Source organism: Eubalaena glacialis, chromosome 15 (assembly GCF_028564815.1).
Source record: "Eubalaena glacialis isolate mEubGla1 chromosome 15, mEubGla1.1.hap2.+ XY, whole genome shotgun sequence".
Lineage (NCBI taxonomy): Eukaryota > Metazoa > Chordata > Mammalia > Artiodactyla > Balaenidae > Eubalaena > Eubalaena glacialis.
Window position 1 is genome coordinate 75,908,341 of NC_083730.1, and position 17,260 is coordinate 75,925,600.

The 17,260-nt window shown below is 38.9% G+C and overlaps 1 protein-coding gene across 1 annotated transcript in view; it reads right to left on the bottom strand.

The window, feature by feature from the left end:
- Positions 1-200: 200 nt before the first annotated feature.
- The window catches only part of PIWIL3 (piwi like RNA-mediated gene silencing 3), a 29,595-nt gene continuing 12,535 nt past the window's right edge, over positions 201-17,260 (bottom strand). The window contains 13 exon segments of the mRNA XM_061169260.1: positions 201-317; positions 1,004-1,157; positions 2,023-2,099; positions 2,102-2,156; positions 2,862-3,015; positions 3,401-3,471; positions 5,463-5,566; positions 5,677-5,892; positions 11,488-11,560; positions 12,002-12,183; positions 13,102-13,240; positions 13,736-13,853; positions 14,059-14,185. Of these exon segments, the coding sequence (XP_061025243.1) occupies positions 201-317; positions 1,004-1,157; positions 2,023-2,099; positions 2,102-2,156; positions 2,862-3,015; positions 3,401-3,471; positions 5,463-5,566; positions 5,677-5,892; positions 11,488-11,560; positions 12,002-12,183; positions 13,102-13,240; positions 13,736-13,853; positions 14,059-14,185 (1,587 nt within the window).

Below are 17,260 nucleotides of genomic sequence, written 5' to 3' on the forward strand. Positions count from 1 at the left end.
GAGAAGAGAAGCCTCATGTTAAGTTAGTGGTATTATTGAAAATAGCATAACACACTTGGAGTCTCGTCCATGTCCAGTCAAGAATGGTTTTAAATTCTGATTGTGCATCTAGGAAAAAATTTAAGATGTACAGATGCAGAATGAGAAAGTAAGTTTACAAATTGTGGTTTTCAACATCCCATCATGCTTTCTTCTCTATGTTAAAGGTAAAAGAGACGTTTTGACAGAGATTCATGTGGTTCTTGGTGAAGACTCTGGCCCACCAGGTAAGCCAGCTTATGGGCATAATGGCAAGGAGCAGGAACTCGGATGATACCCTTTAGGAGAAAGATCAACCAAAAAGATTTTTTTACTTTTATGTCTGCTTTCCCTAAGTTTAAATTTTTACAGATATCCAAGGTTCAAAAAGTAGATTCAATTTTGAACAATTTCACAGATCTGAAGGAAAATCAGTATCAAAAAATACTTACCATAGCCACTATGGAGAACAGTATGGAGGCTCCTTAAAACTAAAAACAGAGCTACCATATGACCCAGCAATCCCACTCCTGGGCGTATATCCAGAAAAGATGAAAGCTCTAATTCAAAAATATACGTGCACCCCAGTGTTCGTAGCAGCACTATTTACAATAGCCAAGACACAGAAGCAACCTAAATGTCCATCAGCAGATGAATGGACAAAGATGTGGTATGTGTATACAATAGAATAGTACTCATTCATAAAGAATGAAATAATGCCATTTGCAGCAACATGGATGGACCTAGAGATTATCATACTAAGTGAAGTAAATCAGAGACAAATATTATTTGATATCACTTACATGTAGAATCTAAAAAATAGCATACAAATGAACTTATTTTTATTTACAAAGCAGAAACAGACTCACAGACACAGAAAACAAACCTATGGTTACCAAATGAGAAAGTGCAGGGGGGAGGGATAAATTAGGAGTATGGGATTAACAGATGCACATTACCAAATTAAAGAAAAAAAAATACTTACTGAAAAATTGTAATACATGTGGCATAGTTTGTAAGTTAGACTCTGTACTGCATCTGGGCTCAAGTAAAGCGTGTCATGGATGACATTATAATGAGTGGGAGTGACAGTGCCAGTGCCTTCTTCCACAGACTGACTCACAATAAAAAAGTCATACCTAGAATTATAGAACATAATTGGTATCAAGCTTATTTTAGAAGAAAAACAATGTAGCAAACCTAGTCTCTGAAGTAACAATTTACAGAAATCCATGATACAGAGTTTCCTTTATATTTAGAAGCCTGGCTAACTGTTGAGCAATGATTTGCTAAAGCAAATCTACAAAGGACAGTGAAATCACTGACAATAACGCTCATGGGATTTAAACTCAAAAGCATATGCACTGATGCCTAGAGGCAGCAAACATCAAATTAGCACTTTAGACATGGTCATAGGTAATGAGATTCAGAGATTCAGGGAAAGACGGGAATATCCATCCCTGCATATCACCAGAATATATTCAAACTCCCTAAATTATATAAGTGGTAAGGTTAACCAATTTATTGTAAATATTGAATGTTTATATCATTTTATGTTATACTTTGTTAATTGTACTTTTCATTTGCTTTGTTTTCTTCAATCCTTTCATGCCTTCTACTAGAAAAATCAGTGTTTCTGTCTTTCTTCAAATTTAATTCATTTCTCCCTATCTGTTGGTATGAATGTCCTGTTTTATTTCTTGCTGTGGTTTTGCATAACTTTCTCATTTGCATAATTCACTTTACAAGTCTAAAGTTAACCAGAAGTTCTAGCCTTCTTCCTAACAACTGAATCATCTTAGAACGATCAATAAATATTTGTCTGTTTTTAAAATTCTTTGAGAAACAAAATGACTGAAGACAGAAAAAATTATCTAATATACCTATCATTTTTAACCTTCTTTAGGTCAATTCTTCCTTTCTCGTGCAAATCATGCAAACCTTAAAAAATTCTGTTACTATTTGAATAAAAAGGAATCTTTAAAATAAAGAAAGATGGCTTACCATTCCGTCCTAGTCACCTCTAAATCAATAACCGTTCCTGGAGATGGATTGTCAAGTCTTCCTTCATACTTTTCAATACTTTAAAAAATCTGGTGTTTATTCGTTTCTTCACCACGATGAAAGTTAGTCTGACACTTAAAAGATTATGATCAGTGTCACTCTGGTTGCTCTGCCTTATCTCAGAAGCATTCAGAGTGTCGAAAACAGCCCACACGTAGGAGCCATTAAAAGGAGTCTGCAGATGGTAGCTCTCCACACACCCCAATTTTACTGTCTTAGCTCCAAGAGCCTGATTCAGGAAGTAAAGGAGGTTTCTATTCATAGCCATTCAGATCCTAGGGGAAGGGTCCCTTCCTCCCAAGGTAAAGATTACTTGTACTGTCTGTGCTGGGCACCAGGCTTCACTGACAAACAGGTGAGGCCAGAGAAGGGAACTGAGAGGAATCCCCAGTCCTGAGACGTACAGAACTCCAGGATAAAGGAGCTGGATAAGTACAAACCATTGACAGGCTATGTTCATGGACTTTTAGGAATATCTGAGGTTAGCAAGCCCTCCTCCATCAAGGTTTGGAAGCAGATTAGAAAAAGAGAAAGAATCATGGGGTTCCATATGGGGAAACAACCTGCTACTGCAAGGCTTCAGTTCTGCTTTCTCCTCTGACGTGGGCATGGAACACAAAGGGGGAAGGGTCTGTTTTTTTCTCCCCACCCATCCACTGAAGCCCTCTGTATCCAGCGTTCCAGTTCACACATCACAATTGTTATAGATATTCCCCCCTGCCCCCGGAAACTAAAATGTAAAGCTTACAAAATCTGCACTTCATGAGTAATATACCCACCTTTGTCCTCTGTAAGCATTTTCTAAGTAGGACTCCATCTGTTTTAGTTCTTGGTCAATCAGTGCTTGAAGCCGTCCATCTCCCACTCCATCTCGATACCCAATGATAGAATGTAGCAGAGATGAATTTTGTTCATACCAGAGCTTCAAGGCAGCTGAAAGGAAGTCAGAAACACATATAAATAAACCATAACTTGGAACAAAGTGGCCACTGTTTTTGACAACTTCTATGTTCATTTGTCAACATGGTAGCTTTCAGGACACTGCTTAAGTCCTCAGTCTAGTCCATACTTAACAAGAGTATGAAAATTTTGAGCCAGATAATTGATTGTGGTGGTCAGGGGCAGGGAGTGTTGCTGTCCCATGCATGGTAAGACATTTAACAGCATCCCTAAACTTCTGTCCACTAGATGCCAATAACACCTCTATCCCCACTGTGACAACCAAAAGTGTCTTCACTCATTGCCAGATGTCCCAGGTGGGGGGGCAGTATCTCCACCAGTATAGACTCAAGCCCTCCAGCCTCCACCAGGCACTGACTATGCAAGCAGGTTGTCAGCCCATTGACAAGCTCCTGCCCCGATTGCTGGATGATGCATTGAGAGAACCACCTGTATGGAGAAAAATAAGCCGTTAGTTTGGAAAACAAGATTAATTCAGAATCAAAATGATGAAATTAATCTATGACCAAAAAAAAAATTCACTATCAGTAGTTGAGGATCCAATTAAAGATCCATTCTTCATCCCGCTGCAGAGATCCAAGTATTGGTCTCTTCACATATCTTAGGCATTTTGTAACATTTTGAATGCACACAAAGAGTAAGATAGAATGGAAGCATTTGTTAACATTAACTACAAATTATACATGCTTTGAATACATATGACTCATATTGTTTCAGCTCCTGGGGAATTCCACAAAGTGCAAACCCAGTGTTTTTCTGGAGACTCCTACTTCTAGTTCAATGTCGTAAACAATGGTTCATCCATATGAATCTGCTTTGGAGGGAGCAGTTTGCTTCAAAACAGTAATAGCTATTGTGACCACTGCTCAACGTATCAAGTAAAATCACCTGTTTGTCTCGAGTTTCTATCCCCTTATTGCGTTTTTGTTTACTTCAGAGTATTAGGATGACCTGATAGGGTATGATGTATGTTTGCCTCTTCATCTGAATCTGTACTCCGATGGATGGGATCAAATATTTTGGCTTTACATTTTCACTGCTGCATTCTCAGTATTTACACATAGCAAGTGCTCAAAAATATCTATTGCATGAATGCAAGCTTAACTTTTTACCTATTATCACAACATTTTCTACTAAAAAAGGCAGAGTAAATCCATGTTACTGTATTTAGAGTATGACTGGAAAAAAAAGATCCTTAAAGGATACTGTGGAATTATACCTAGTGGGCCACAAACAGCATTGAACATAGTGGTGGTTTGTGACTGTCCCACATACTATAATGCACAAGAGAAGAATATGCAAACCCATCTGCACTATGGGTTTTATTTTCTACTCTAAGCACAGAAAATAAAAGGTCCCTGGAGAAAAGGAGAATCATAGGATATAGAAGCACATCTCCTTATTCAAGTACATTATATACAAATGTATGAAGACAAGATCTTATTATACCTACAGGCCACTGGGTATGTTCCCATATGTGTCTTCACCCACGTATATCCTAAGTGCTTCCTCATGTGTCCCTATGCAGAGACTCACTGATCAAATCCTGCGGTTGGCAGAATTCTGCTTGTCCTCATCCTTGGAACTTGTGAACATAGTGAGATCTGGCCCCTGTGATGATGTTATATGGCACAGTTGACTTTAAGATAAGGAGAGTCTCCAGATGGATGATATCCGACCTCATGAGCTCCTTTAAAATCAGCGAGTTTTCTTTGGCTGATGACAGAAGAGGAAGATGGAGAGATTCAAAAGAGAACAAGAACACAGTGTGAATTGGTGGGTTGGAAGTTGGAGGGGAGGCGGGGAGCACATCAGAAGGAACGTGGATGAAACTAGAAGCTGAGACTAGCTGTAGGTGACAGCCAGCAAGGAAGTGGGGTCCTCTGTCCCACAATCACAAGAAAATTGGCTCTGCCACATCGACGTATGCTGGGAAGAGGATCCCAAGCCTCCAGGTGAGAATGTGGCTTATGTGACACTTTTAACTCAGCCTTGGGACTTCCCTGGTGGTCCAGTGTTTAAGAATCTGCACTTCCTCTGCAGGGGGCATGGGTTCGATCCCTGGTCGGGGAACTAAGATCCCGCATGCTGCGCAGTGCAGCCAAAAAAACAAAATCTCGGCCTTGTAAGGCCCTGAGAGCCATGCAGTGCCCAACATCTGACCCACAGGACTGTCCATGGTCATGTGAGTGTCGTCTTAAGCTGCCACATTTTGTCGTAGTTGTTAGGCAGCAATAGAGAATGATCAGAGGCTTCCATACAAAATGTTCTGGGAGCCTAACTTTGCCAGAAGATCAGGAGAGCACATCACTAAGAACAACTTGTCCATGGAGCTTGCCATCAATGTGTGTTAGGTCCGCCTCTCCTCTTTGGCCTCCAGATAGCTCCCCACTAAACACTGTCTGCCAAAGCTTACCCACCACGTCAAGTCTGGATCGATGCTTGCCACAAATCCTGCGACTGACTTCCGTCGATGTACAATACCGTGGAAACAATCCATACCGATGAACATTGCATTCTGCAACTTAAATTTTAAACAAGGTAGCAGATTGAGTTAGAACACAAAGCAAATTTCCAATTAAATAGGACCTTAACAAATTCTACCAAAGAGAGATGAAAGCAAGAGAAGGCAACAAAATCCCCACGTATTTATATATCCACCTTCCAGAGGGCACCTCCTAGCTTGCAGTTCATCTGCAGGGCAATCTTTGTAGCAATGGTCAGCAGCGTCTTGGGTCTCTCTAAGGTCCGTTTCAACACACACTGGCTTGGAATCGGGTAATTGACACACAGATGTCTTTTTATGCCATCATAAATTTCTTTATTTTCAGTGGGCAGCAAGAAAAGGACCTTGAAAGAAAGCAAACATGACATTCCCCAAGATGCAAGAACACAGTGATGTGAGAAATGGATGCGTGTCCAGGAAGCTATATAGGTGGAGCACTGACAGAGTAGAGACTATTCATTAAATAGATATCTGAATCCATGAGGGTGAAGGGTCTAGAATCACACTGCATTCAACAAGTGTGAGTATGAGTGTTTGGAAGAGACAGGCTGCGAGACAGGCATTTGGCAATACGCATCGATCCTTTAAACTTGCAAAACCCTTTCATCCCAGTCATTCCATTCCCAGGAATCGTTCCATTTCCAGAAGTCTATCATGAAGTCAACATGGATGGGTTAAAAACATAGACTGAACTATACCGTTCTCAGGACAGTCACCGTCGATGGGATGATCGCTCTGTGTGGGGCACTTGCCAAGCATTTTACTTGATTCAGTTAATTCTCTCACCAATCCACTGAGATAAATACTGTTATCTGCCCCCACCAGCAAACAAGCTTGGGGGTTGTTATGGAAACTGCCTGATTTACAAGCAGCAGAGCAAGTTTACAAGCCCTCGCCAGGACCTCCAGTAGGACACTGAGCAGTTAGGAAGAGAGGCTACCGCTTGGCTTGTTTCTGACTAATGGGAAAAATCATCAGTATATTCTTTTTAACATAATGATGCTTATAGAAGTTTTTGGCAGACGTTCTTTATCAGATTAGGGTAATTCTTTTCTCATTGTAGATTGAGTTTTTCTTTTCACATGAAAAAGTATGAGATTTTATTAAATGCATTACCTGAGTGGACTAAGAGAAATATTCACCACACTATAGTTCACCACACTAACCAGTTTTTAGAAAAATATAAACAACCTATTTCAAACTTACTGGCCCACTCTAGCCCATGGTGTTCTCCTAATATTTCTTTAACCACCAGCGAATCTCTAATAATGAACTCTATTTATTCCTAGTGTTGTTGAGCCTTACTCTTTTTCTTTATTCTTGACCGTATCAAATTTTAGCATTTCCAAAGCTTTAGATTTATTTGCAGATTGTTTTCTATTTAGTTTCTCTTTTTACTGTTGATTTCATTCTATTTTACTTTGGTTGACTTGGTTCTTGATGCATTAAAATCCAGACTTCATTCCCAGTGTATTCATCAAGGGCTGTAGGTCTCATTTCTAGTTTGCTGTGTCACCCACGTTTTGATGCCTAGTACTTACTTATATAGTCCCTCGGTTCTAAGAGTTTAATAAATTTCCATTATTCTCTCTAATATCACTGTTACTTAAAAAAATAATGGTTTCTTCAGGTGTACGTGGTTTAATGATTTCTAATTGTAATGTACTGTGGTCAGTGTATGTGGTCGATAGGATCCCGGTCCTTCATTATTTGCCTAGGTTTCTCCAAGCCCAGCGTGATCAGTTGAAGACAAAGACAAAACGAACTTATAGATGCACTTTGAAAGAGCACCTAATCTTTTGGGTCCATATTTTATACACACACACGCACACACACACGCACACATCTCCCTCTCTCTCCCTCCTCCCTTTCTCTCTCTCTCTCTCATATATATATATATATATATATATATGTTAGTAGGTTAGTAGGTCAAGCTTTTAGGTACAAGTTAAAAATCTTCTAGATTCTGTTTTTTTTTAATCTGCTGATCTGACTTTCCTGAGAGTGGTCAGCTAATATTGTCTCCTAAAATTTCAGCTTCTGGAATAGCATGGACCTGTCTCCTCTTAAGAGCTATTCAAGCTGATGAAGATATAGAAACATGCCTGTTTCAGGCTCAGCCAGTTTAACAAGGCAATAAAGAATGATAGGGTCAAGATAGGAGAGAAGTAGGGACCCAGAGAGGTGATCCCAGCAACTGAGGCTGCGTTCTCTCCTGAGGTATCTGCCCATCCCAGTAAACAAGGCTGAGAGGTTGGGAGGCTCTGAAAAGACTAACAGCCTCTCCTCAAAGAGAGAGAAGGACAGAAATTAAAGACCAGGTCCTGCCAAGGAAAGGGTACTCGAGTTAAATCTTGAGGCTACCACTCTAAACAGATTAGATTTATAATACTATGCTTTAAAGACATGAAGCTATGAGAATGTTCCAGCTGATGGTGGGTGTGTACCACCTTGGTACAGCCATTAAGGAAATCTGATTAGCAGCATCTAGTGACAAGGAACATTCTTCTCCCAGGTGCATCCCAACAGAAATGCATACATATGAGCACGAAAGACAAGTACAAAGGTAGTCATGACAGTGCTTAAGTAATAGCAAAACTACAAATATCCCAAATGTTTGACAATAGGATGCATTAAGTTAAAAACAATGGGTTACTATCTAGAGCAAGAGAACAAAAAACTACAGCTACACCCAACAAAGATAAACCTCAATGCTGAGCCAAAGAAAAACCAACACAAGACTGAAAGCATATGGCTCTTTAGGTAAAGTTCAAGAACAGACAACATTAAGCTACGGTGATAAGAAGGCAGGGAAGTAGTTTCATTTGTAGGATAGTGAGCGTGAAGGGGACAAAGTGAGCATCCAATGAGATTAAAAGATTATGATCCATTAAATAAGAATCCATGAGTCTGTGTTTACACAAGTAAGAATGAAGAGCTCTTCCTTATAATAAAATACCAACTAATAAATATAGAAGGGATATTGGAAACATAGACATCACTATTTGGTGAGACCATGTTAACAACTGTTTCAGACAAGAATCCTCAGTGGATGCTACAATTAATGAGTGAAACTTCAATGAGAAACAGAACATTTGCATAGTCTCAAAGTGTCGTGCCATAATAAATTTAATCAATTACAAAGGGATAAAACAGTAACTTTATAATGATGAAACCTACCAGACCTCAACTTAATCAAATGAGCAAAATTACAATGACCAGTTAATACAGCAGAAGCTAACACAACATTGTAAATAAACTAAACTCTAATAATAATAAAAAAAATTATTACATGGAGATCTGATGACTTAAACCATGAATAGAAAAAAAAAAATGACCAGTTAAATCAACATCATGGGCTTCCCAATATGATGGATTTAGTAAACCATAGAATACTTCTGTGATATTCTGCAAGAATGCATGACCTGAATCTAGTCATGAGGAAATGGGCAAACCTATATTGAGGATTGTTCTATAAAATTACTGGCCAGTACACTTCTAAAATGTCAAGGCCATAAAACCCAAAGACAGATTGAAGATACTTCCCAGATTAAAAGAAGACGGAAAAAGCCTGTTGGTTAGATGCCTCAGGTGACCCTTGATGGACCAGACAAAGAATTTATTTTGCTATAAAAGGGAACGATTGGAAGAATTTGGATTAGGGGTGTAGATCAGATAAATGGCTCAGGAAAAAACATATATACACACATGTAACTACTATGAATAATGACACGGGTATATATATACATATATATGTATATATAGTGAGAAGGAAAGAATGATTATATGTAGGTAGATATAAAGAGGGAGAGAGAATGATTATAGGAATGTGATAAAATTTACTGGTTGGGAAATCTGGATGATGGTTATAGAGAGATTTGTACTGTCTTTGCAACTCTTCCTATAAGTCTGAAAATATAAAGTGAAAAGAAAAAAGTTTTAAAATATTCAGGAAAATAGATAGTGGAGGTTTTAGATTGGATTGGTGTGTACTCATTCTTAAACAGAAAAGTTGTAAAAGAGTCTCTAAAATAACGGGGACTATGTTCACAGTTGCCATTTTTACTGCCAATATCTGATTTTGAGGAATAGGTTATTAATATTATGTGTAAGATGACTATTTTTATTCTTTTAACCTTAAATTATTAATGCAGTACTAGATTGCTTTTCCTTCCTGGTTTAAAGTCTATAGTTTAAATATGCTTTTATTTCCTCTATTTCTGCCTTACTCCGCCAGCTCACACGTTTATAGGAATTAAATTCTTTATTATTCCCAAACTATGTGAGTACTTATGAACTCTTGGTAGTGTTACCACCAATTCATATTAATATTTGGGAAGTTAATGTTTAATTTGAGATATAACATAAATATGTGACTTGATGTCTTACCATCACATTCAGTGGATTACCTTACACAGCCTGGTTCTGGCCCCCACCCAGCGCCACACAGCCTTTGAAATTTGTGAGCCACATGGCTTCACCCCTGCTTATATATGAGAATTCCCCTCTGTTCCTGGTCTAGGGAGACTTACTTTTGTGCCAAAAGATGTTTTACACATAATTTCCAGTTCCTATTTTATTGGTCATTCCCAGTTGTTTGGAATGCATAAGATTGTAGGCATGCTCTCCCCACCATTTGAAAAGACACCTTAAAATATTTAAGGGACTGCCTTGAATAAAAGATATTGTTCCAAAAAGAAAAACTAGGATAAATTAGTAAAAGTGGGGCAAGTTCCCATTCAAGTTTCAGACACTTTCTTAAGAGAAATTCCCACAATTAGAAAGGTAGTCTTTCATTTTCCAGGCAGATGCTAAATGAACAAAGAAAGTCATGTCATGAGTTGGGATGCAAACCACCACCAAGGCCTCTTCAACTCCATTCTAACATGTGATGCTTTGCTGAGTCCCACCGGAGGCTTCCTTGACCTAGCTGAGCATTTAAGGCTACAACACCAGAGAAGCATGAAGCATGGCATTCAATCAAAGTAACAGGAAGCAAGACACAGATTTAAGAACAGGATTTCAAAAGTAAGATTTCATTTGAGTATAATAATGGCTCACAGAAGGTATCCTTCAGAGTGGCCTACAGGGTTGCTTGGTAGAAGCTGAAAGTAGAGAAAAGTCTAGGCTCTATGGAAAAGACAATAGGAGGAATATCCTGGTTTCAGGATCAAGAAACAAAGATCCCTTTAAAGAGCATCCTGGGGACTTCCCTGGTGGTCCAGTGGGTAAGACTCCACGCTCTCAATGCAGGGGGCCCAGGTTCGATCCCTGGTTGGGGAACTGGATCCCGCATGCCACAACTAAGAGTCCACATGCTGCGACTAAAAGATCCTGCATGCCGCAACTAAGAAGCCCACATGCCGCAACTAAGACCCGGTGCTGCCAAGATAGATAGATTAGATAGATAGCTAGGTAGATAGGTAGGTAGGTAGATAGATAGATATAAAGAGCATCCTGGATGATGAAGGAAGAATGGGAGATGAGTTTGGGGAAAGAAACCAAGGAAGGAAGAAAGATGTTGCTTTAGTAATTCAGATACCACATAGTGACAACAGATGGGAGAAAGGAAAAATTCCATGAGAAATACCAGACGAAAGAACACTTACTGGAAGAGAACAGATCATCGACTTTGCAGGTTACAGCTGGAGGGAGAAATGATGAATGTGTGCCTACCATAATCCATATTACTTAATATTTGTATGGTGTTTTTTAATCTGAGACTTAAAAAATAATTCTAAGTCCTCAAGCCTAAAAGAATGAGCATAACATGGTGATATTAAGTAGTAGCTTAAACCCCAAAGTCTGTATTCAGCTACATTGTAGGGGTAAATTTATATTTTTGGGCTGGTTTAGGAAACCAATGGCAACATCCAAATTCTAAAATACATACAAATGCAACTCACTAAGGACGGGGCACACATCAAATAGACACTTACCATCTGTGTTTTTTGTGAAGCATGTTTTTCTAAGGTGCTTATATAAGAATGGACTGTATCATCTGCTTCAAGCCTAGAAAATAAGTATTTCATCTATATTTCAAAAGTAATGAACAGTGAAACATGTCACATTTTATACAGCCAATGAAGCATGACATAAAACAAGGCAAGATAAACTGCCAAGGTAAGTATTTCATTTGAAGGTTTTTAAGACAAAAACAAGTTCAGTTTTTGGAAACAAGACTGGAAACTAGTTTTTACTATTCCCTCCTTCCCCATCCACTCACATCAAGTAGCTAATTCTCATGTCTTCAAGATGTAGCCCAATAACCAGAAATTCATAGATCACAAAAGCCTGATTTAATATGTGTGGGCTAGAGCAGACTTTACTTTTTTGCTTACACACTTTCAGCGTTTGGATAACGTGACGGATTCCTACAATTTAAGAAGTTTTCCCACTTTTAAATTGCCAGCAACCGATTTTGAAATTGTAGATAATTTCTGCTCTACTTACAGTTTTGCATTTCTGACAGTTATGCCCATTTTGGGTGTGAATTTCTGTAGATTCTGCTGAAAGGTAAGGGCTGTTCCATAATTTCCCTTAGTTTAGAGTATTAGCCAATGATCCAGTGACATTGCTCTAAGTACAGGTACCTCCCTTGTGTTTCTTGACCAATCTGCATTATGGTTGTCAAACTGGAGGAGAATTCAAGACATGGTATAAAACTTCATTAAAAAAAAAAAGAAAACCAACATCATCTAAGATCCTTTCCATTGTAAATCTGTGCTATTTCCCATTGAAACATTACCATTTTAAACTTCAGTCATGACAAGATTTTTTTAAGTACTTTAAAAGTAAGTTTATTATAACTAATGAATATAAAATCTGACATGTTTTCAAACATGTTTGCAAAAAAAAGTAAATCCCTCCCTTGTTCCCCCTCCCCACAAGATACAAAGTAAGAACTTGGACAGAGTTTTACATGAAATCTAAACATGAAATTCTCATGTGTCAGTTGATCCTGAAAAGCTCCAACACATTATATTCTAGGTAAAGGTCCATTAAAATTAAGAAATCAACAAACCACTTGCTTCCTACTGTCATTATGATGCTCATTCAAAATGCTAAAGGGCAAGAACAGGTAACATAAGATTGCATGTGACAGATATTCAAAGTGCATGGATCTATGAAATCACAAACAGTTGAGATGAGAATCCTGGGGGTGGAATTAAACGCTGACTTAGAAAGGCAGTCCAAGGAAATCTATGTACATTGTAGTCTTTCACATCTGGTCTAATGTTAGCTATTTTTCCTTAAGATATAGGTTAGTCACACTAGAATACCATGGGTTATTCTGGGTTATTATGATTTTAGGTATTTGACTCTTAAGGATACATTTGGAAGATCATTTTACCATGAGAGAATGTACACAATACTAATAAAGATATAATACAGAGTTTACTCTATGCCAAGCATGTTACATGCATTCTTATTGAATGATGGCTTGTCCTCTCATATGGAAATGACAGGTAGTCTGAAAACAGCAGTCATAGTTATTGACATGACCGAGTTAGTTCCTCTTTGGGTTGTTACTAATTTGACCCAACTCTGACATGACAATTCTGCAGCTGTCTTACAGTTCTTCTTCCTTGGTGAATTCTTACATCTTGCAAAGTTCTTCCAGAAAAGGATAAAAACTCCGTCTCAAGTTCCAAATTCCAGTCTCGAAGCTCCTTTTGTACAGTATTATTTCTGAAAGAAAAAATATTTCCACATGCTCAAACCCAAGAAAATACGCAAAGGCAATTATCCATTTGCAAAACACAAGTCAGTATTCCTCTCATCTAAAGTTCCTTATTGCTTGTGCTTTGTGTCAAGATGCTACAGGTAAACTCCCTAAAACTCAAACAATCTTGTCTTTGTTCTCACACTTGTGCAGGCACTTAGAATCTATTTCATTCTTACCCCCTCTTGGCCTCCTCTAACACTGCAATGACAGAAAAAAATAGAGTTGCACCTCCCCACTCCCCAAATATCACTTTCTTCCTAATCGTCACTTTTTAATTGAAGAATCTGAGATGCCAAGTGATCCACACAGGTCTCCGCTTCACACACACAGAAAAGTAGCACTTACTCCGTGCAGCTTGCAGGATCTTAGTTTCCTGACCAGGGATGGAACCCAGGCCCTCAGCAGTGAAAGCATGGAGTCCTAACCACTGGACAGCCAGGGAATTGCCAAGCACTTACTCTCTTAAAGCATCCATGAGTGTTAGCAATTTACGCTGCCTTCTACCTGGATCCATCCTCATATAGGTGGACAACTCTCTCATCATTCTGTAGTCTTTACGCAGGTCATCCGTTAAGCCTTTAAAAAAAAAAAATCCGAAAGATAATACACCAAACAAGCAAGAATAGATTTCTATTAGAGAAGACATAACTGTTGTATCCGGAAGAAGAAGAAAATCAGAACAAGTCTGGGTCATGTGGAGTCTTGTGAAAATCCTGTAAAGTAATACTGGTGACTTTAAAGAAGGGCTGTCTTTTATGAAGATGGTATAAATCCACAGTACCTGTCAGGTGGCATAGCTCAGGAACCAGCATTATAGGTTGATGGAGTGTGTCCTGGCAGCTCTTTTTCCATTTGCCCTTGGTGATCAAAAGTGGCTGACTTAAGGTAGTGACCACTGTACCGTACTGCTGCTCAACAGAAAAACGAACACTGGCATGACTATTAGCAAAACCTTAGTAACATCAAATAAATAGGTACGAAAGTGCATTTTCGGATCACAAATGGAGGCCTAGACGTGTGGTGATATTGTTTCCCCCAGTTTAAGAGAGCCTCCAAAACGCTCTTAATATTCTCTTAATTTGATGTCCCAGGGATCACTTATAAACATAGATGGCCAAGGAGAGTAGAACACCCACAAAACATAATGGAATCATTGTGCTACCCTTTTTATTATAGATGTAGATGGGTGAGACTCTTGGATTATGTATTTCTCACCACAGTAATGCCTTGAAAGTTTCCAAAACATACTGAGAATTTTCAAGAGGATTCCTATACTAATGGGGGACAAAAAAACCTGGCCACTTTTTAGAGTGGCAATTCCAGATCTATTCCCAACATTCCTCCTGCTTTATTTCCCCTAAACCCTTAGTCTCTGCTTCCAGTAGGGAAAGGCATCTTCTAAGACATCACATACAGAAGTTCCTATCCCTAAGGCAGCAAATTCTTGTACAACAGTGACTTTACTCCCCAACACAAAGTGGAGATTCTTCGTAGATCTTCCTAAGCTGCTTATTAGCAAGGTCCTCATCAATAAGTTAACCACATGAATTCTGGTATCATCTGTCATTTAAGCATCTGAGAGCTTCAAAAGGAGTTCTAACTTTGGGCAAGAAGACTTCAAATCCAGGTTTCATGGCTCTTTTCAAGCTGGGCGGCTACTATTAATTCTCATGCTATTGTTGCAGATTATATATTTTTTTCCTTCAAGCACTCTGTAGTTATTTGAAGGCAGCTAAGGTTCACCCCCTATTTCCTTGTCCTAGACCCTTCTTTAAGGAGGGGACTTGTGCAGGTATATACATGCTTGTAGAATCATGGCATCATTTTAAGCTTCATCCACAACTCCTATCACCCAGTTTATCAAAGCCTTTGGACTTGCTCTTCCTCCTATAGAGAACTTTGGAAATCACACTTCCATTTCTTATAGCTTTTGTAAAAAATAAACAAACCTCAATTAAATAGAGTCAGGAGACCAGAGAGGGAGCTCTCACACCCTGCAACGATAGCAGAGCCCAACAGGAAGAAGAAAGACTTCTCTTCTTCCCTGGCAAGACCTTGGCCAATGAAAAGCCATGGACTCTTTGTTTACTAAAGCCCTTCCAACTTCCTTTTCTCTTCTATAAAAGGGTTCTCCTTTCCTCGTCAAGTGGGACTTGCACATGGCTCGCCAGGGTTGCCCAAATTGCAATTCTCCACTGATCCCAAATCAACCCATCTTTGCTGAATAAAAAACCTGCAGTCTATTTGTTTTAGGTCCAAAAAACAAATCAGTTCTGTTGTCCCTATTTCCATTATTTGAAAGCTAGGATTGCGCTTACTTTCTAATGCCTCATCTATGAATTCAGCAATTTTTCCCAGATCTCATTACAACCCTACGACCAAGTTGTCATCTCTTATGAGACTCAATTCCTACCAGGGCATCCTGAGACTACCCTAGTCATTCAAATATTTCAGCGCATCCATTTCACTCAAGTAAATCTGCTGGAACCATTTTCTTATGTTTACATGTAAGACTCTATCAACACATGCCAAGAAGGTAGTTTGCCTTAATGTGACACACTCTCTCAAATTATTACTAATCCCACTACTCTGTGATGCTAACATGCATGAATTATCTATTACAACCTATGTGTATGAACTACTATGTGCCAGTCATGGTGTAAAGTATAAGAGATATGTATTGCAAAGAGCAGAATTATAGCTCTCCTAGTCCTATGAAACTCGTAGTCTATTGGGGAGGGGAGAGATTAATAAAAATCACCCAAATATATAATTACAAATTGGGATAAGTGTTATGAAATACAAGTACATAACAGAACAGCGTGACCTCACAGAGGCCTGATGTTGCAGGTCAGTGTATGCACGGGAGGGAGGGGTACTGTTGGGATATCCAGAATGGCTCTTTTTAAAAAAATTTTATGAAGTATAGTTGATTTACAATATTATGTTAATTTGTGCTATATAGCAAAGTGACTCAGTTATATATATGTGTATTCTTTTTCATATTCTTTTCCATTATGGTTTATCACGGGATATTGAATATAGTTCCCTGTGCTATGCAGTAGGACCTTGTTGTTGATCCATCCTATATATAATAGTTCGCATCTGCTAATCCCAAATTCCCAATCTTTCCCTCCCCCACTCCCTCCCACTTGGAAACCACAAGTCTATTCTCTGTATCTGTGAGTCTGTTTGTTTCATAGATATGTTCATTTGTGTCATATTTTAGATTGCACATATAAGTAATACCATATGTCCATCGACAGATGAATGGATAAAGAAGATGTGGTGTATACACACACACACACACACACACACACACACACACACACAATCGAATATTACTCAGCCATAAAAAAGAATGAAATAATGCCATTAGCAGCAACATGGATGGACCCAGAACGGCTCTTCTTAGTCAAAGATCTTTGAGATAAAATTTGTAGGATGAACAGGCAAACATCAGCCTAGGTGGAGGAATCAGCACACATAAATTGAGGAGAGAGGTGCTTAACTCTCTCACAGCCTCACCTCCCTTACTTCCCCAGCTTGCATTCCATAGCCTGTCACAATCACATCCTCACAAATGCCATTCATTCCTTCACTATGCCTTGATCATGCTACGTTGGCAAGTCTCGAACCCTGGTAAAACCCAGCTGTCTGTTCTGCCTATGCAACCAACAATCAAACCCTGCTGACTGGTTCTAGAGTTAGTCTGCCACAATCTAAAAGAGGTGTTCTGTTCAGATTCCCTAGTTATGCTTCCTACCCATTGAAAAAACCAACATTTCACACTTTCTCATCTCTTCTCAAACCTCCTATACATCTCCCTCATCGCTGCCCATCAACTAACTCAGCCAATTATCTTGCTTCATACTTCACTGAGAAGTGAATGTCTGAAGATTCAGACAGGAATACACTTACATTCTGCCCAGTGTTTGCCTTCTCTCTACACATGTGTATGTTCTTCTTGCCCTCCGATTACT